The 18,816-nt window shown below is 33.7% G+C and overlaps 1 protein-coding gene across 4 annotated transcripts in view; it reads left to right on the top strand.

Moving 5' to 3' along the window:
- Nucleotides 1-18,816, top strand: part of LOC129946661 (uncharacterized) — a 413,134-nt gene that overhangs the window by 317,483 nt on the left and 76,835 nt on the right. For all 4 annotated transcript variants that reach the window (XM_056056919.1, XM_056056918.1, XM_056056917.1 and 1 more), the window contains one exon: nt 9,336-9,430. In XM_056056919.1, coding sequence (XP_055912894.1) covers nt 9,336-9,430 — 95 coding nt within the window. The remainder of the gene's footprint in view (nt 1-9,335; nt 9,431-18,816) is intronic.

Raw genomic sequence — 18,816 nt, 5'->3', positions numbered from 1 at the left:
TTCGAGTAGGCTCATTGACAAGCTGAGTAAGGTGGTTAAACTCAGCAAAAATCTCAGCACACATTCCTTCGGGCGTTGTCTGGCCCGAATGGCGAAGCCACGAAGAATTGTGAACATTGAAATCGCCCGTAATAACGATTTCAGTGTGAGGATACAGGGAGACAATTCTTTGTATGGAGTCAGACAGAGCATCAAATTCCTGAGAAGTTGAAACTCTGCCCAGGTTTGGGCTCCGATAAAGAAAACAATAGTGAATGATGTGCTTATTCACGGAAAGTTTTAACCACATGAAATTAAAAAGGGAGTTGGTACAATGACCGTATTGTGGTAAAAGTTGATATGCAACATCATTCCTAATATATATGGCGAGACCATGGTGTGAGAAGAATAATGGCACTAAGCGATACCCATGAATAAAAAATTCAGCAGGATCGGAATCTTCACCTACTTGGGTTTCACTCAATGCCAAAACAGCTGGTCTGTTAGAATTGATATGGATGTATACAGACAGAAAATTCGATCTTAGCCCACGAACATTACTATAATCTACTCTAAAATAACCAGTCATTGCAATATAAAAAAATTTTAAAATCAAAACAAACGAACTTCTAAGTATATTACTGTATAAGATTATTTAAATGTCTTTACAATACAACCTCACTACTAGTGTTATGCCTTTAGTAGTGACGTTGAATTGGTCCGGACCCTGACAATCAAAACAGTAATCTACAATCCATTTGTTGTTGAATGAAACAACACATACACATCATTGAGCGAGCTTTCAAAAAGCTTAGCCCAATGCATGCACCTGCTGAGCCACTCAACTGTAAAGAAAAATGAAAGAAAGAGTGAAGGGAATGCACTTACTGTGTTCTGGTAGGTTTTTTTTTATTATTTATTTCTTTTTCCCTTTGTGTTGCTTTTTTTTTTTAATATGTAATGCTGTTGTTTTTCACTGTTTTTTTTTGTATCATTATTATTTCTGTTGTTTTAGTTTGATTTATTATATTTTTTTTATCACTATTTTGTTTGTTTTGGTTTTATTTCAGTTTTTTTTTGTTTCGTTTTTTTTTAAATAAATTAACATAACATTATTTGTAGCTGCAGAGTGAAAGATTTTTAGCTAGTACAACAAAATCGTCTGCGTATAGCAAAACTTTCACTTGAATATCGGCAAAGAGCATTCCTCCTGGAAGTTCATCACAGATATAGTCGAAAAAAAAAATAAACATTATTGGGCTCAAAATGCAGCCTTGTGGAATACCCGCTGTTATTTCAAACCAATCCGAAAACTCTGATCCATCCTATACAAAGGGGCTTGATGACTCCAAAAAAATAAAATACATCATCAGGAATTTTCGGCAGATCCCTAGTAATGAGAGCTTATATGTACATCAAAGCCTGTCTGTTGACCTTGTCAAATGTTGCTTTGAAATCTACTAAACAAGCATACAATTTCTTTTTTTTTTTCAATAGACTTCCTGGCAATACTCGTCAGTGCAGAACTGTAATCCATCGTTGAAAAGCCCGACCGAAAACCAGCTTGAAACTTGCTTAGACGATAAGTGTTCTCTATCCACTTAGTAAGCCTTTCGAACAGAATTGAAGTAAGAATCTTCCTCATAGAGTTAACAATAGATATTCCTCTGTAGTTTTCCGCAAGATTTGAATCTCCTTTTTTGAAAATGGCAAGAATAACTGCTTAATCAAAGTTTTTTTGGCACAATATTTTGTATAAAATTTAATAAATTTGAGCTCAATATCTCTCGTTGTTTTTTATATCATTATATTTGTGTTGAAAATCAATTTATCAAAAGTTTTCATAGTATTTTTTGAAATTTCGTAAGAAAACTGCCAATTTGATTTTTCTAAAAATTGTCAAAATGGTAATTTCTCCTTGTATAGATATAAATGTTTTGTAGGTTATATCATTTTTAATTAGTAAGATATTCCGGCTTATAAATATTTTGTGAATATTTTGGTATTTTATAAAAAAAAAACGTGCTTGTCTTCTGATCAAGCAACGTCAAGATTTCTGGCATCTTTTTTCGGTCACCATACTTCACAGATGACTACTTAGAACGTTCTTAAAAAAACGACACCGTTGATCAAGCTATTTCCGAAAATTTCAAGGCCAATTAAGAAAACTGTCTTACAACAGTTCTCTGGATTCAACAGATTACGTGGGATTTCTAAAAGATGGAGCTATGTATGTATAAATAACTGCTTTTTGTGAACGTACTTAATGTCAGGCAAAGATTGAGATACTTTGCTACCCTCTATTTGGTGTAGGGTCCTTTTAAGCCGCTGGTCTACCTATTAAAAAAACGTAAAGAGAAGAAATGATTAATGGAAAACCCTTCACAATATGGTAACATTTACAAAAATAAAATACATTTTTTTTTAATTAATTCACATTACATAATTTTCTTTCAATTTCATATTTGAACAAGTTTTCTTAATTCTCAAGAAGCTACAAAAATATATCTTTTGTTATTTATTAAGAAACAGGATTGAATAATAATCTACGTATTTGTATAAGTACTCAAATATTGCAATAATAATAATAATTCAACAATAATTAAGACACACTTGAATAACGAATTTAGAGTAAAGTTTTCAATGTTTTTTAATTGGATTCTTTGAACGAAATAATAGTTTCTAACAATAAACGAGTATTGTACACAGAGAGTATAGGTAGTGTTTAATTAAAACATCACAATGGCCTAAACTGCCTAAAGGCATATACTTATCACATCATTCATAACAAAGGTACCTACTCTAGTTCATACCAACTTGAACATTATTTATGTGTATAAACTTATTCTTAAACGTCTCCTTTAAGAAAACATATACGAGTATTTATACAAACCTGTTCATAAAGGATTTAAATAAAATAAAATTTGAGTACATACAGCTATGGACAAAAAAATAGAAACAAGACTTATTTTTTGACTTTTATCACTTGTGGTAGCCAACAAGTGTAAATATTAACTATTAAATTTTAATAGCAAATATTTTTTAACTAGTGATTTTTAAAATATAATTTTGGATATCAAAATTTTGGACGCCATTTTCTGAAATCTTCTTAAAAAACAATAGAAACACATTTTTAAATTTCAATATTTTTAGCTGAAAATCTTTATTTTCATTCAATTAAATTGATTCCTTTTTTCTTAGAGCCAACTCTAGCTGCACCTTAAGGGCCCCCGCGGACTTCAGACTTTTTATCGGCCGATAGTTTGGTCGGCTTCTTAATCAATTTGGAGAGGAATGCATATGTGCATACTAAAGCGATTCAGTATCAGCCGATAAAAAAGTTTGATGGGCTACCCGATTACATTCAAACTAATCTGTCGGCCAAATATCGGCCGACTGTTTAATCAGTACTGGCGAATACACGCATGATGAATGTTTAGTTGGCCGATAGTTCAGTCCGCTCTGTGATTTGGCGCCGTGTACGTGTATTTTGAATATGGCGTAGCCCAAATCACAATTGTTGGTTGTAAAAAGTTCCGTCGAAGAGTTGATTGAAGAAGTCGATACAAGACCTGCGCTTTATAAAAACAGTCTAATTCAAATTTGTTAGATAAATTGCAAATGTATGACTTATAAATAACTTAATTTCTCAAAACACCGAATTATGTAACATTAATTCTAATAAAAATAGTTGAAAAGTATTTGTGGTTTATCTTACCTTATCGTTACGCTCAATCTCTCCTCCGCAGGTATAGAAAGTCTTAAATTTGTATCCTACTTCGCTATTGCTAGTCCAATTAGCTTGACAAGTTCATTGAAGCTGGTAATGCTCATTCGATAATAGGCGACAAAATTTTTCGGGTAATCAATTAATTTGGAAAAAATAGTGTACAATTGTCCACTAACTAATCTATCACAGAGAATGGGATGAAGCCAATTGTCTCGGAATCTCTTCTTGATTTTCCTCCTCCGGAGTATGATACGAGCAAAAATTCTTCTGGACAATATTTTCATTGTGCGACCGCTTCAACAGTCAGTTACAAACTAGTTCAAGAATAGTCGGCGAGCTGTTGGATAGTATGTGCCCTGTTCACCAACTAAACTGTTTAGTTGGCTCGGTGTGCGCACTTTCAGCCCAACCCGACTAAACTACGACCCAGAAGGTCTAACACCGTGGGCTCCAATACGTTTTCCAGGACTCGAACTTAAACTTTTGCATTGACTTTGGATTCTAGAAAGCTCATTCCACCTTTTTCATCTCTAGAGATGCATCCCCACACCATAAGCATCCGCAAAATGCAATCAGAGCTTAGTCTTTCTTTTGGTTCTCTTCTCGCAACGATTCTCCAATCTCCAACATGGAGCTTGAATTTGATTTGTTCGAAAAGATGACATTGTTCCAAATTTTTTGGGTTCAATTCAACTCTTGACTCTTTTTGGAAAATCTGGCTTCAGTACCGGCTTGAGTGCTCCAAGTCCAACTTTAACGAGCCTTTTTCTCACTGAGCTTGATGAAATTACTTTCCCTGTAGCTTGACACAGATCGGTCCAACGAAGTCTTGAACCGATGGCGACGACTGTCCAACAACGAAAAATGATCTTCTACCTTTTTTTCCTTATAGTAGTTCCGGTCTCCAGATATTTTTTTTCAAATTTCATGCCACACTTTGTTAAGCAATATTCAGTCTCTTACAAATTGCACGTGTTGTCAAATTGAGAAGTGACAGTCACTGCTTTGCTTAGTGGCTTTACGTTCCGAACTGATTTGTAAAATTTTCTTCAACAAAATCACTTCGGTTGGTATTGGACTACCATCACGAGCCAAATGCGGATCTTATTTATAATAACATCAACTTTTCTACAGTGTTTGAATGACATGTCGCTACCAGTGCAAAAAAAAAAGCCGGAGCGTTCCTAAATTCCAAGAACTGATCGCGAAAAGGGTAATAAAATGTTTGGCCAACATTTTTCAAACAATACTGTATGATATTGGGTATCGTTCTTTAAGAACTTCGTTTCACTTTCGAGATCTCACTTATTTTCATATACAAGTCTAGCATTTCACTTCACCTATTGATATGTGGAATATTATTAGAAGATATTATTTCGAAATCAGTCACAGATAAAAAATTCGTCCTAAAATCTTTCACAACATATGAACATTTAATGTGGTATACATTAATCACGACTTATTAGTTTTAATTAAGCGAATAAAGCAAAAAAAAAAACAAAAGTAAGAAATGTTCCTATTTTGTTGGCCACATCTGTATATAAACATACAAATACAATACAATTCCATTCTGATAATTGAATTGAATTTTCTTTCTTCAAATAACAACAGAAATGAAAATCATAGAAACACACTCAAATTAACATTAATAAAACACAAATACACACAAACAAATAAATACAAATACAAACAGAAACATAAACAGTCAAAGGAGAAAAGACTAAAAACAAATCCGAAAGGAATTCAAAATATTGAGATCAAACAACCGTTTATATGGATATTTAGGTTAAGGAATTTCCTTAAGGATAACAATTATTCGCTTACGCATACATACATATTTCTTGTCACACACAAACATACACACTCTCACAAAAGACATATAAATAATATGTGAAGTGAAAGCAAAAAAATGTACTTTCAAAAATAGAATCTCTCTCTCTGTTCCTGTCTTAACGATTTGTTGGTCCATGTAAACCCATATATTTCTACTTGGCCTTAAAAACATTAATATCCTTTGACTAGTGTCCCCTAAGGATGATAATCAGATGAAAGGAGTTGGTCGATGGTTGGTGGTCTGTTGGAATGGCATAGCAGACAGAGACGCACACATGGAGAGAAGATATAGAGTCCGAAAGATTGGGTAGTAGGTCCTGGTATGAGCCTCTAATTAATTTTGCTCCTTGACCACCTAATGTATGTGGAAATAATTTTCTTGGAATCTTTTTGAAGACATGTTGCTTCTTAATTAAATCGAATTATTTGTGTGATGTGATGGGGATGGAAAGTGACCATGAGCTTGTATTATGTTGTTTTTAAGGATACCAACAAAAAACATTTTGGTCCTTACAGATAGTTAGAGAAAGAGAGACAGAGAAGGAGTAAATTTATTGAGGATATGAGGTTTATGGTTGGATAGGCTCATACGAGTGCTTTGATGGGGCAAATTCATTTCTCGTCTAGGAGGACTAGGATTACACATCATAGTAATTTATTTTTCTGTTTCATTAGGTGGATAGAAATAAGTCACTTTTTGAGATTAAAGACCCAAAAACATATGTTCCGTTTATACACACATACGTATACATTCTATAGCTACTTTTGTATAATGTACTTAGTTGGTTTTCTGTTTTATGTCTTTTATAGTTGATGAATAGATTTTTGCAGTCATGAGTGTGGCATCATCGATGGGATGCTTTTAAGAGTCAAGAGGCTGGGGAAGGAGATCTATGTTTTTCTATATAATAGCAGTGATTAGTATAGTCACAGATATTTAACATGTGAATAGGGGGTTATTATGGTTTGAGTGGAATGAGTAAATATTTATGGCAAATAGAGATGGTTATTACAAGACATGCTCTCGTCCTGTTATCGCCTTATTCTCGCCTTGAAAAATTCAGACGAGGCAATAGATTGAAGACTTTTAAGGACGTTCCACAATAAAATAAAGTTGTTTGGTCTTCAATACTGTGGAAATAAATGGTTAAGGTGGACTAGCGTGGCTTGTACCTTTATTAGACGAGTTTTAATTCGGCAAGTCAGAAGGTGTTGGTGGTATATCGAACTTTGAACTACTACATTTGTGTGGACATTTATACCAATTTGTTTAACACCGTTCTGAATAATGCATTTTATCCGGTCCGTTGGAAGACAGCAGTGGCACATACTCTTCCGAAAAACTCCAATCTGGTGAATCTCTGGTCGATAAGTCTTCTACCAACTATCAGTAAGGTATTCGAGAAGGTTATAAATAGAGCTCGGTCAAAGTGGCTGAGAACAACAAAATAATTCTGGATAATCAGTTCGGCTTTAAGGCGGGACATGACACTATTCATGTTCCATCCAAGGTTGTTTTTGATATCCAGTAGAACAAATGTAAAAGGTAATGTACGGGTGCTTGTCTGGTTGAGTTGGAGAAGGCCTTCGACACCGTATGGTTAGAGGGTCTGTATCTAAAGTTAACCAGATTTGGCATAAGTAAACCACTGTTGTATATGCTTTTAGACATGCTTAATGGCAGAATGTTTATTATCAAAATTGGGAATGTAACATTTACCAAAATCTTTGATATTAAAAATGGTCTTCAACAAGGAGCGGTTAACTCGCCGATCTTGTTCAGCAGTTACACTAGTAATATGAAAACAGGTTTGACTCAGGCAATAGCGTACGCTGACGACCTTATTGTGTACCGAACGCTCCTAAAAATTAAGTTTATCAAGATAATTGCGCAGGGTGACTTCGACAAGATTCAGCATTATTGCGATGACTATTCTGTTCAAGAAGGACTACGCTGTATGGAAACCGCAAGGAATACGATAAAGAACTGGACAAATCTAGGGATCGATGTAGTAAAGTACCTTGACATCTATACAGTTGGACCAATACTGGTATTTTGACAAACAAAAGAGTGCTGCTTTGTACAAAGCTAAGGGAGCCTTTGCCCTGACAAAATGATTGTTTTTTAGCAGCCGCCTTGACAGCAGGGAGAAGGTGATTTGCTACTTGGCCCTTATGGTTCAACGTTACCAAATCTCCAATGGAAAAGATTCGTTTGTTTGACAGACAATGTCTGTGATATTGCCTTGGACTACACAGAACACCAGAGTCGGATTACAAACATTACTATTCCAACCAGGTTCAATACAACAGAGCCAACAAAAACAGAATAGATAATTTCTAGCTGAAGCTTGGAAGGTGTCACATTGCGAGAGCAATGTCGTCGACTTACAGCTTAATTTTTGGGGGACTTACTACCCCAACAATAAGTGCTATGAAAGTGCTCGTTTAAGTTTCAGCATTGCGCCCAAAGCTTTCCTCAATTTATACAATCGACGGCTGATATAGGAGAGGGAGGCGGTTCCGATAATTTACCACGTCAGCCGTAAAACTGTAGATATGACTCCTTTACAGTCGAGACGTTCTCGCACTGGACGGAGTCGAGCGCCTTCGGTTCAGTAAGACTATTTTGGATAGGGACCGAAGAGATAGGGTGAGGCAGGAGAATCAGTTTTAGTAGCTTCAAAGTGAGAATGACATTTAAAGTTATATGGCCCGTCTGGGTTTAAGGATAAGGATAGGGATAAGACATTTTAATAGAATTATTGGTTTAAGTTAAGCGTTTCAGTTTTTGTATTTTTTGTAGAGATACTTGGTGTTATATTAAGTTATTGGTATTTAGTAACAAAATTAGTTTTAGGCTGGATGGATTAACTAAGAGCACCGAATAGGAAAAATAAGATATTATTTTATTTATTTTTTTGTCTAGCTTTAAAATAGTTTTAATATTTTGGTAAAATAAAAAAAGAAAACACTTTTAATTCAATTTTTTTGACGTACCCTTTACGTGATGGTTAGTGCGTAAGCCTGTCATGCCAGAGTTGTTGCCATGAAAAGTGTTTTCTCAAATAAGCAGTTCGTATTTGACATCAAACATTTTGTAAAAATTCTAGTTTTTTTGAACATAGAAATATTCAAAAAATCTTCATTGTGAAGATGAAGCTATATGCCACTAGAAAAGTGACCACTGTTACGATTGCAGCGCCTTGACCAAGAATGTCAAAATATCTCGAAACAGTCAATTAGTTATCTTGAACTGAAATATTGCTTCAGGAAAAGGATTTTCAAAAATCTTTTAATGTCTTAAAAAATGTTTCTTTTGTTGTAGTGTTTCTAACATTTACTTTTTTTAATCTCTAGAAACAATTTTCAAAACGCAAAATTGACGACAACTTACAATACGAGACAACGAAATAATAAAACGAAATAAGACTAATTTAAATCAAAGGAAATGACACCAAAGCTTTTTTAGAAAAAATTTAAAGCAGGACTGAGTAGAGGTTCAGGCACCTTAACGATCATCAGTCTTGTTTTACGTTGCTTAGGCGGTCTCTCTTTACCGATTCTCTTCTAATGCTCAGCCCTAATAGTAATTCATTAAGAAATAATGTTGATGAGATTTGTTTGAATAAATTTCGAAACATTGAAGGTTTATCAAGATCAAAAAAAATGTTTCGAATTTCTTGAAGAGTTTGGAAAAATAATTTAAATAACAATAAATTATTGACTCACACAAAATCCCATCATATTTTTTTGCCTAACAATAATAATAATGTTTTTTTTTTAATTACAGGATCGAAGTAGATGATACACTTCTTAAGCCATCCAACTTGGCTAACTCGGCTGTCTTAAGGGCACTCGAGGAAGAAGAAAATGAGCAACAAGGTGGTAAGTGAAAATTTTTTTAAACTTTGTACACCAAATTTTAACGAGTTAAATCACAACACAAGGACTTTTGAAAAAAAAGGACAAATACAAAAATTCAAAACAAAGAAGTACATTTAAAAATTTATCATTTTTGTAAGTATGACTCGAGGTATGCCAAATTTTTCTTATGCATAACGCCTCCTTTGAGCAACCAGGTTTTGGTTCTTCAAGTGAAGTGTGTTTTCGCATAAAAAAAAACTTTAATTCTCTTTTAAAATTACTGTAAGCTGGCATAACTTGAGTCTCGCTTCCTTCATTATTATTCTACACATATATTTGATGTATTTACACAATGTCGTGCTCTGTCTGCACCTTGTCTAATATGCGTAAACATTGTGTCTTAAAGGAGCTTCCCTGCATAAGCTTTACAAAGCATTTCTTATAGGATCTTTCAGTATATACAATATAAGGTGGAAATAGAAGCAAACACATTCACTTAGACGCTTAAGCCCACATAGTCTTAGTTAACATTGAGGAAGAAGGCTCACAGACTATTCCAAGTACTTAAAATATATTCATAAACTCACCAACAGTCTCAATCACTAGATTGCACTTAAGTTCTGTGGAATTCCAAACAAACGTGAACCTACCTAGTAAAGTAAAGTGTGTTACCTATAGAGCAGCTCTATCTATATGATTAAGGATTAACTTGGCTTAATATACAAATGGACTGGACTGAACATAGTACTACATTTTCCTTATAGCTAGGTAACAAACCCTAAACTTTACTCTCGGGGTATAAGAGCATTGCTTTTGTTGGTTGTTGTTGCCATTCATGTGACCATATAAACGGGATATCCTTTGAATATGATTTTGCTAAGGAATAGAAGCTTTTGCCGCATACAACAGGACCACATAAATGAGTAATCAATAAAACAGAATGCCATGGTCTTACGAAGCTACACATAAAGTGCCGATGAGCATTATCAGTTTTCCTCTAAACCGATGTTGGTTGTGCTCGTGTAGCTAGCTATTCATGGAACATCACTTCAGTTTTACCTCATTCATATCCTTTCTACATCTCTCTTCCTTTTTTTACTATGGAACTTTCAAATTATGAACTTCGTCAAGGATCTATACACAGGTTATACTCGTATGTATATAGACAAATAAAAAGAGCAAGCGAGAATTTTAACTCCCTATACCCTTGTTTAATGGATTGTTTTGGCCACAGTGACTTGCTTCTTTGATTTGGCCGTTTTTAGTTGGGTCAATCTTTAAAGCTTGCCCAACACTTAAATGAAAGGATATCCTTAATGGTTTGGTCTTGATCTATAGTATGAGTTGAGTATAAAAGTGTTGGTCATATCTTTTGGAAGTCGAACTATGTGTATACAGGGAACATAGATTTTGGAAATTTTCTATATACAAAAGGGATATTGGCTAAGGAAGAAAGCTGGAAAAAGTGAATCGGTTGGTTTTAGAGACAAGGGAAATTTTATGATCCCAAAAACATATTACATGCGGTAAGAACGGAAGTTGTTTTTTTTTCTTCTGTAATGGTTGACTATGGAACTAAATACTCGTATGTTCATGCAGTTCCTGATGGTGTGAGTTTATTTTGACTATCCTAAGGACTCTTGCTTTATCTCAATGAATAGTTTTATGTGGTGCAGTAGGATTGTGGTGAAAGTTTAAAATTAAATTTAATTCGAATTCGAGTTATAAGTTTATCATAAACTTCCTTTAAATTACATTATTTTTATCTATTTTGATTCGATTGACATTTCCGCATATGTAAACCGAACTTTTGAAAAACCTTGAGCTCGAAACCCATTTGAATATTGTTTGGCTCAAAATTTATTTTTAAGGTACTCGATAACATGGGAATAAATTACTTATAAGACTCAAAAACAAGGAAAATTACGTTTTGACTTCTTATTATGAACTTCCCATAGAAAGTTGTTGTAATGGGACAGATTTTTCGAATTGACAATTTTGACATTCTCGATGTTTCAACGTCCCTAGAGTCGAAATAAAAGCTTTTTAGAGAGATGTATGTGCGTGCGTGTGTACGTTCGCGAGGTTTTTTTCGTCGTCCATAGCTCAAGAACCAGAAGAGATATCGACTTCAAATAAAATTTAGTTTACAGATGGTAATGCAGAAAGATGCATAAACGAATTTTAAAAAAATTGAGTGGGTGGTTAAATAAAAGTGTTGGTTAACCCTTAAAATCTCACGAACCAAAAACGCTAGAGAATTGAATTTAATTGTATATTGTATATTCTAACGCGATACCAAACAAATATATTTTTGGAAATAATTCCAGTTAACTGTTATTTTATAAATAAAGAACTGGAAAATTTTATGAAAAAGAAATAATTTTATCTCCAAACCAATTTTGTGCAATGAAGAATAACTTTTTAAACATCTGGAAGAATTTTGAAAAAAAAAAATGAATCGACAGTTTTGCTTCTATTGCTTATTGCTTCCAGGTTAATTTTGAGAAAAATCGGGTTGACAGTTTTTCTTACAAAAAGTTAAAAAATCTAAACAAAAATTTACAAAAGTTAGTAAAAATTGATTTTTGCTTAAAATATCTCTTCGAAACTTTGAGATATTGGGTTAAAATTAATTTCATCTCTTATAAGAAATATTTTTGTCAACACTCAGTTAAATTTTGAAAAAAACTCGAATTAACAATTTTCTTATAAAAAAAAAAAACAATACTAAAACTTGGTAAAAATTTTCATTCGACTCAAATATCAAATTAAAAATATTGGCTTCAAACTAATTTTATCTCATTGAAAATATTGTTTTCGACATTCAGTAAATTTCTTATACAAAACCAACAGACCGGTTTTTCATAAAAAAAAAAATTAAGCCTACAGAAAATAGTACGAACATTTCCTAAAAACTGATGTTCGGTTGTCAATATCTCTCGAACAATAGAAGATATTGACTTCAAATTCATTCCATTCATCCAATTTGTATTTATTTATATAAGAAATAAAAACTTTTAAAAAATGCTACTAAAATTGTCAAAAATTGGTTTTGACTAAGAATCTCGTTAGCAAAAATAAATTTCGAAATCAAACTTTTTCGTCATATGAATAATATTGTTGGTAGTTTTTAAACTGACAACTTTTTTAACAAAACATGAAAACCTACCAACTTTAAAGCAAGACAAATCGACAGACAGGATGAAAAGTTATCAGTGTGGGTTGCGACTCAGCCCCTTTTTTTAAAATTAATTATATAAAAACTATTCTTCATTGACATAAAGGACTCAGAGCCACTAAGATTTTACAAACTCACTCTGCAAAAAATTAAAAAATTCAAAGCTTAACTGTCAAATATCATCTAATAAGTTTTTATTTTGGCTTAGTTTTTCGCTTTTAAAAAAAATATCATTAAAAAAAAAGAATGTGCACCTGGGCGTATACGCATTTTTTTAGTACATTTTTCATTTTTGGTTGCATTTTATTAACTATATAAAATAAAAAAACGAGATAATTTTATCTAAGATGACTTTTCTTGATCATCGTCAATAAAGATTTATTTTAATAAAGGGTTTTTCAATTGGCTCAGGTAAATTATGGCACCCGTGACGGCCATTTTGTTTCGGTGATAGCTGTCAAATCTTTTGCTAATTATTCAGTTGTTTATATCAAATAATCAATTCGAGTTCAAATAATAAAACTTGATTATCAAAATGAGTGTTCGTTAACGCAACCATTGCCCGCATTGCACCTATTTTACGGTAGACGTTGTGGCCCTTCACAGTCGACTTTTCAACGTTTGGTGGCCAAATTTGAGACGACCGATTCAGTAAATAATCAGAGAACATTGCCACTGATTGTGTACAGCAGAGTTAAAGCAATCTATTCCTCTATTCTCAACAGGAGTTAAAAGTTCATGAGAATAGGCAACTCCGTTTGTTCGCTGGGTTTGAATTAATATTTCAATCATTTTTGACCACAAACAACGGCAACAAGAGCTCATGAAGAGGTGGGAGTGTTTTGGACTCTTTTTGGAATGTGTTTCTTTCGAATGTAAGTTTGTATTGCATAAGCCAAGGGCTTATAATATTTTTAAATTAACGTTCGAAATATGAAACATTCAGAATTATCCTCCCCTCTCGATAAATTTTTAAGCACAGACCTGAATGAAAATAAAAAAACTATTTTTGAAAGAGGACAATTTTTAACTTCTCATGGGAAGACATTTTAATCGTTTCGATTTGTCAAAGTGAACATTTTGACATTTCTTTATATCTCAAGCAAGAACCTAAATCCATTATTCAAAGATGCCTTTCTTGCATATTTTAAGCACCAGCATGGACTTTAAATAACTTGGGTCTATTAATATTCAAAGAGAATTAACATAAAACTGTTATTGCATTTTTACAAGTAGTACATTAGAAAATTCGAACACCAGATTTTAATCAAGCACTACATTACGATGGTAGAGAATTTTAATCTAAGGTTTTAAGCAGATTCGAGTTGGGTTTTATTTTCATTTTTCAAAGCTATACAAATTTTTTGGTCAAATTTAAAAAAAATTTAATTTGCTCAAAAATGAACCGATAGATTTCTATTAAATTTGTTTTAAGATTTCACAAGACGTTATGAATCGATTTTTTCAGAACGACTCTTAGCTATCTTAATAATATTTGATGATCAAAAATGTCATTGTTTTTCCCACAACCTAACAGTGTCATCTCTCAAAAAGAAATGATCACTGAAATCTTTATACCTTTACACTATTTTCCTTTAGATCACTTAGAAGACAAGGTCTATACTAATGCTCTACAATAGATCCTTAGAGATTTCTGAAGTCATCGAGGACTTTATTTCATGGTGTGGCAACAGTATTCTTGGCGGGTGAAAAATATTCCGTCATTAATGCCATCTACATTTTAGACGTCTTGACTTTTGCTTTGTGCTTTTGTTTTTTCCACGGGTACCGGCTCTTGTGAGAAATTAACACATCCTTTACGAGTAATTCTTGCAATGAAAAGTGCTTTCTCAAATTGTCCGTTCAAAATTGCCATAAGACTGTAGGTCTCCTTCAAACTTTCACTCCTGACAAAACTCGCACAACAGAAATTGCTCAGAGTTTTGAGTCAATAGGTCCTGATTCTCTACGAGCAGTTGCACCACCTGATTAATTTCTTTATTTGCTTAAACCTTCTTCTTTCAAATACTCTTTTTAAAATATCGAAATGAAACCTCATAATATATTTTTCCCACCTCCACTTGTACTGTTTTAGAGTGCGGTTTTTGAATTTTATTAGAGTTTTGCACTTAAGACACAAGGCAATGCCCAGTAAATTTTTTAATCATGGTGACATGGGCTGTACATATAAATGAATCATAAGTGTAAGGCATGAAGCGAGAATTTCGATAAAAATGTGGTGGATTTTTCTCATCAATTTAATACAAACCATTTCCGCTAGATGGATCTTTCAATTAAGAACACTTCATGTGTGAATCCAACCGCATTTTTGCTGGTCATTCCCTCACTTTGTCCTTTTTGCGTTTTTAGTGGTTTCTTCCTAAAATATGAGTTTAGGTCTTCGTGTTTTTTTTTTTATTACAGCCTTTCAGGCTTATATTTCTTCAAACACATTCACATACATTTATACCATTGGAATCATTTACGGCCTCAAATATTTATTTGGGTTTATAGCCCAAACGGTCCGTAAAGTCATTGATCATATTTTGTTGTATACTGTATCCAATTTAAAGAAAAAAAAAAATTAAATAAAAAGGAGGTAATTGTTTGAGGGGGTGGGTGTGTGTGTTTTTTTTTTTTTGTTAAGGGCGGGTATAGATCCTAATCTACTGGCTTATTTTGGAGCAAACATTCATATTCACATGTAGTGGTGGGGAGGCATGGCCCCCGGAATATTAGTCCTTGCAACAACTGTTAGTTTGAGGGAGGCAGCGAAATTGCTAGCTATAATCGTATATCAACTTCAATTCACATAAAAACTTATTGATTCCAAAGGGAAGAAGAAGTCGAACGAAGGAAGAAAGGTATAGGTAGGATTCGTTCTTTCGTTTCGTTGATTTGCTTTTGTGTGTTTTCTTCGTTGTTTTTTTTTATCCTGTATTCTTGCGAAAAATACAAACACTCCTTCCTTTATATAAACATGCACATATGGGACTTAAAGTGGGAGGGGTAGGTTGGGGGTTGAGGTTTCTCTGGTAGCTTGGTGGGCTGAATAAGGGTTGAAAAGTTATTAAATGTTTGATTCATGGAATTGCTGTACAAATTGCAAATGAATAAGCAATAAGTTGGCGGCAAGTTGGGTGTCGTCATACGGATAAAGCCTTAGCCGTATTGTAGCTAGGCAATGGTAGGGAGGTGAGGTTCGATTATAGAGGTTAAAATCGGGTATATTGGGGGTAAAGTTATACAACATTGTTTAAGTTTTGTTCTTTTGTTGCTTTTGTTTTTTTTTTCGTTTTTTTTTCATAGAAATCCAGGTGAGAATTTCTCTGAAGCATTTATTTTCCGGCTGTGCTCGATTATAAAATTATTATATCGTTGGGGAAAATCCAATTTGAGTTTGAATTGAAGGTGATTGAGGTTAACGACAGTCTACATACATATTTTGTATAAGTATGTACGTATATATATTCCCAAATCTATTTTTAACAACGTCAGTAGCTCACGAGGTTTTAAGTGAAATATTTATTAAAGTACGGTTACCGTCACAAAAATATAAATATTACCTTCAATATTACCTTCAAGGGGATGTTGATATAATTTTGTGGCCAAAGCAGGTGTTGCTCTGTTTAATTTTATGAAAAAAGCTCTAATGTTGAATCATTGCAGGAACTGGTATGCTATAGAAGAGGGGCGCAATTTCGCTTGAATGCAATTTAATTTGTTTACTAAGATGAAATCAATGCAGACGTATAGCTATTCAGGCTTAAAACTTTTATGATTAATTTTTAAGGAGCAATTTAAAAACTAGGATTATGAGGATACGTAATTTTAGTGTAACTCTTGAATCAGTACCCCTTTTTGAAAAAGTAAGATCAGATCAAATTATGATTCGCTTTTTAACAATCACTCTTGGATTTTTCGAGTCCCAAAAGCAACAGTTCTGTTTTTAACGTAGATAATTCTTCGGGGCAGATCTGGATCATTTTTATTAACAACAAGGAACCAATCAGCGAAATATGACATTGATAAGTTTTACATTCTATTAAAACTTAGAACATAAGGACATGCCAAAGCTGCCGTCTGCCTGATAGACATTTTTTAAACTAAAATAAGTACATATAATTAAAATATAAATGTTTTTAAATCTTCAATAAACAGTTTTTACATTTTTTTAATTTATTTTATCCACTTATTTGACTTTGTAAGAGAAAATTGTTAATGAAAAAGCGAACAATAAAAAGGAGTAGTTTTTGTTTAAAATACACTTTAAATTTAAAAGATATTATACTTTTAAGCAATTTTAATGACTTGGAGCATACCTAAATATCTACTATTCAATTTTTACTGGGAGAATATTTCTTAAGGTTCAAAAACTATTGCGATATGACAACGCATGTTTACAAAATTTAAATAGATTTACCCAACCAATTGATCTGTTGAGAATATCAATAAGCTCGTTCAAAGTCAAAAAACTTTTTTGGAAATATAATCGCCTTATTTCTTGCAATATTGGGCACACTGCTATGAAATTTTGAGTACCTTCAAGTTCTCTTAAATTGCAGAGAGTGCAGATTTCAGATTTGTGATAAATCGGATCTATAAGGCACAAAGTTTAGATTACGTATTTCGACTCTAGCCGTAAAAATTATACCGATAGCTTCTGCAGTCAGTTCCTTGCAAAAATAACTCATCAGTAGACAATTGGTGGTTCAGGTTCCTGTAAATGTTTCTACTTTCTGAAGAGGATGCGCTTTCTAGATATTGTAAATATATCGCATTATTAGTTTAAGCAATCAGGTCATCAAGTAAATTCTGACATTCAATAACGTTATTTTCAGTTAAAGGAAACCTTATATTTTGTGCCGCAGCAAGATGGTTCCATTCTTTGAAAGGCATTGCGTTTCTTCGAAGTTGCCTTAACGGAATTGACTTTTGTAGTCCGATTTCTCTTCTTTTCACTACTGACATGCGATTTACGATTTTGGATGTAAATCGGTGCTAAACCTGACTCCACATGTAAAGTGTATGATGGTGTTGCGTTAGGTAATCGGAATAGTCGGGCGTACCCAAATGCTTGTACCCCATAACACATACAAGTATTGACTGTTGCTTTGAACACTCGGTACTTCGACTACATCATTGTTGCTGTTGCTGAAAAACGTTGGCCACAATAGATTTATATAGCCAGTTTGGCTTCCCTACCTTTCTCCTTTGTATGTTTACTCCAGTTAAGGTTAGATGTTATTAACACTCCCAGGTACTTGAACTCCTTTATTACATACATTACATGATCATTGTTGATGGTCCATGATTCCTCCTAGATTCAAAAATCATAGCTTTTGTTTTACTTGTATTGATTTTTAGGCCCCAAGTTGAGCAGTAGTCTTGATGTCTGTTGATTTGCAGTTGCAGAGCACATGGTGGATCAGCCAATAGCACCAGGTCATCAGCATACAGTAAAACTTTGACTAAGAAGCCCGCAAAAAATACACCTCCCGGAAGAATGTCAGTGACAGCATCGATATAATTGGCAAACAAAATTGGGCTTAGAATGCATCTTTGGGGAACACCCGTACGTCTCAAACTACTCCGATAACTAGCTTCCATTCCAAACTGCCGCAGTTGTTGAATCCAAGAATTTGGAGTATAATAGAAGAAATTTCCTAGATACACCAATAGAAGATAGCTTGTAGATCAATGCTTGCCTATTTACCGTGTCAAAGGCCGGTTTAAAATCTACGAAGCAAACGTAGAGTTTCTTAGAATTCTTCAAATACTTTGATGCAATACTAGACAGCGCGAAGATATAATCCACAGTAGAGAACCCTGACCGAAACCCTGCTTGAAAAATACTTAAGCGGTTTGTTGACTCAATCCATCTGATAAGCCTCTCATAGAGAATTGAGCTAAAAACTTTTCGCAGCGTATAATTCTCAGCAACGCTCGTCTCCCCCTTCTTGAAAATGGCATAGATAATCGCTTTATTAAAACGCTCGTCTCCCCCTTCTTGAAAATGGCATAGATAATCGCTTTATTAAAACAGATCGGAACGGAGGCATCATCGTAGAGTTGGTTGAATAAGTTTACCAGATACTGAACTGTAAAGTGGATAATTTAAAAAATTCGGAAGGGATTCCGTCGACACCAGGTGCCTTGTTATTTTTCATTTTATCCAAAACCGTATGCAGCTCATTCAGTGAAATTGGGCAGTCTAGTTCGTACA

This window comes from Eupeodes corollae, chromosome 2 (assembly GCF_945859685.1).
Source record: "Eupeodes corollae chromosome 2, idEupCoro1.1, whole genome shotgun sequence".
Taxonomy (NCBI): Eukaryota; Metazoa; Arthropoda; class Insecta; order Diptera; family Syrphidae; genus Eupeodes; species Eupeodes corollae.
This window is presented reverse-complemented; position numbering and strand designations above follow the sequence as displayed.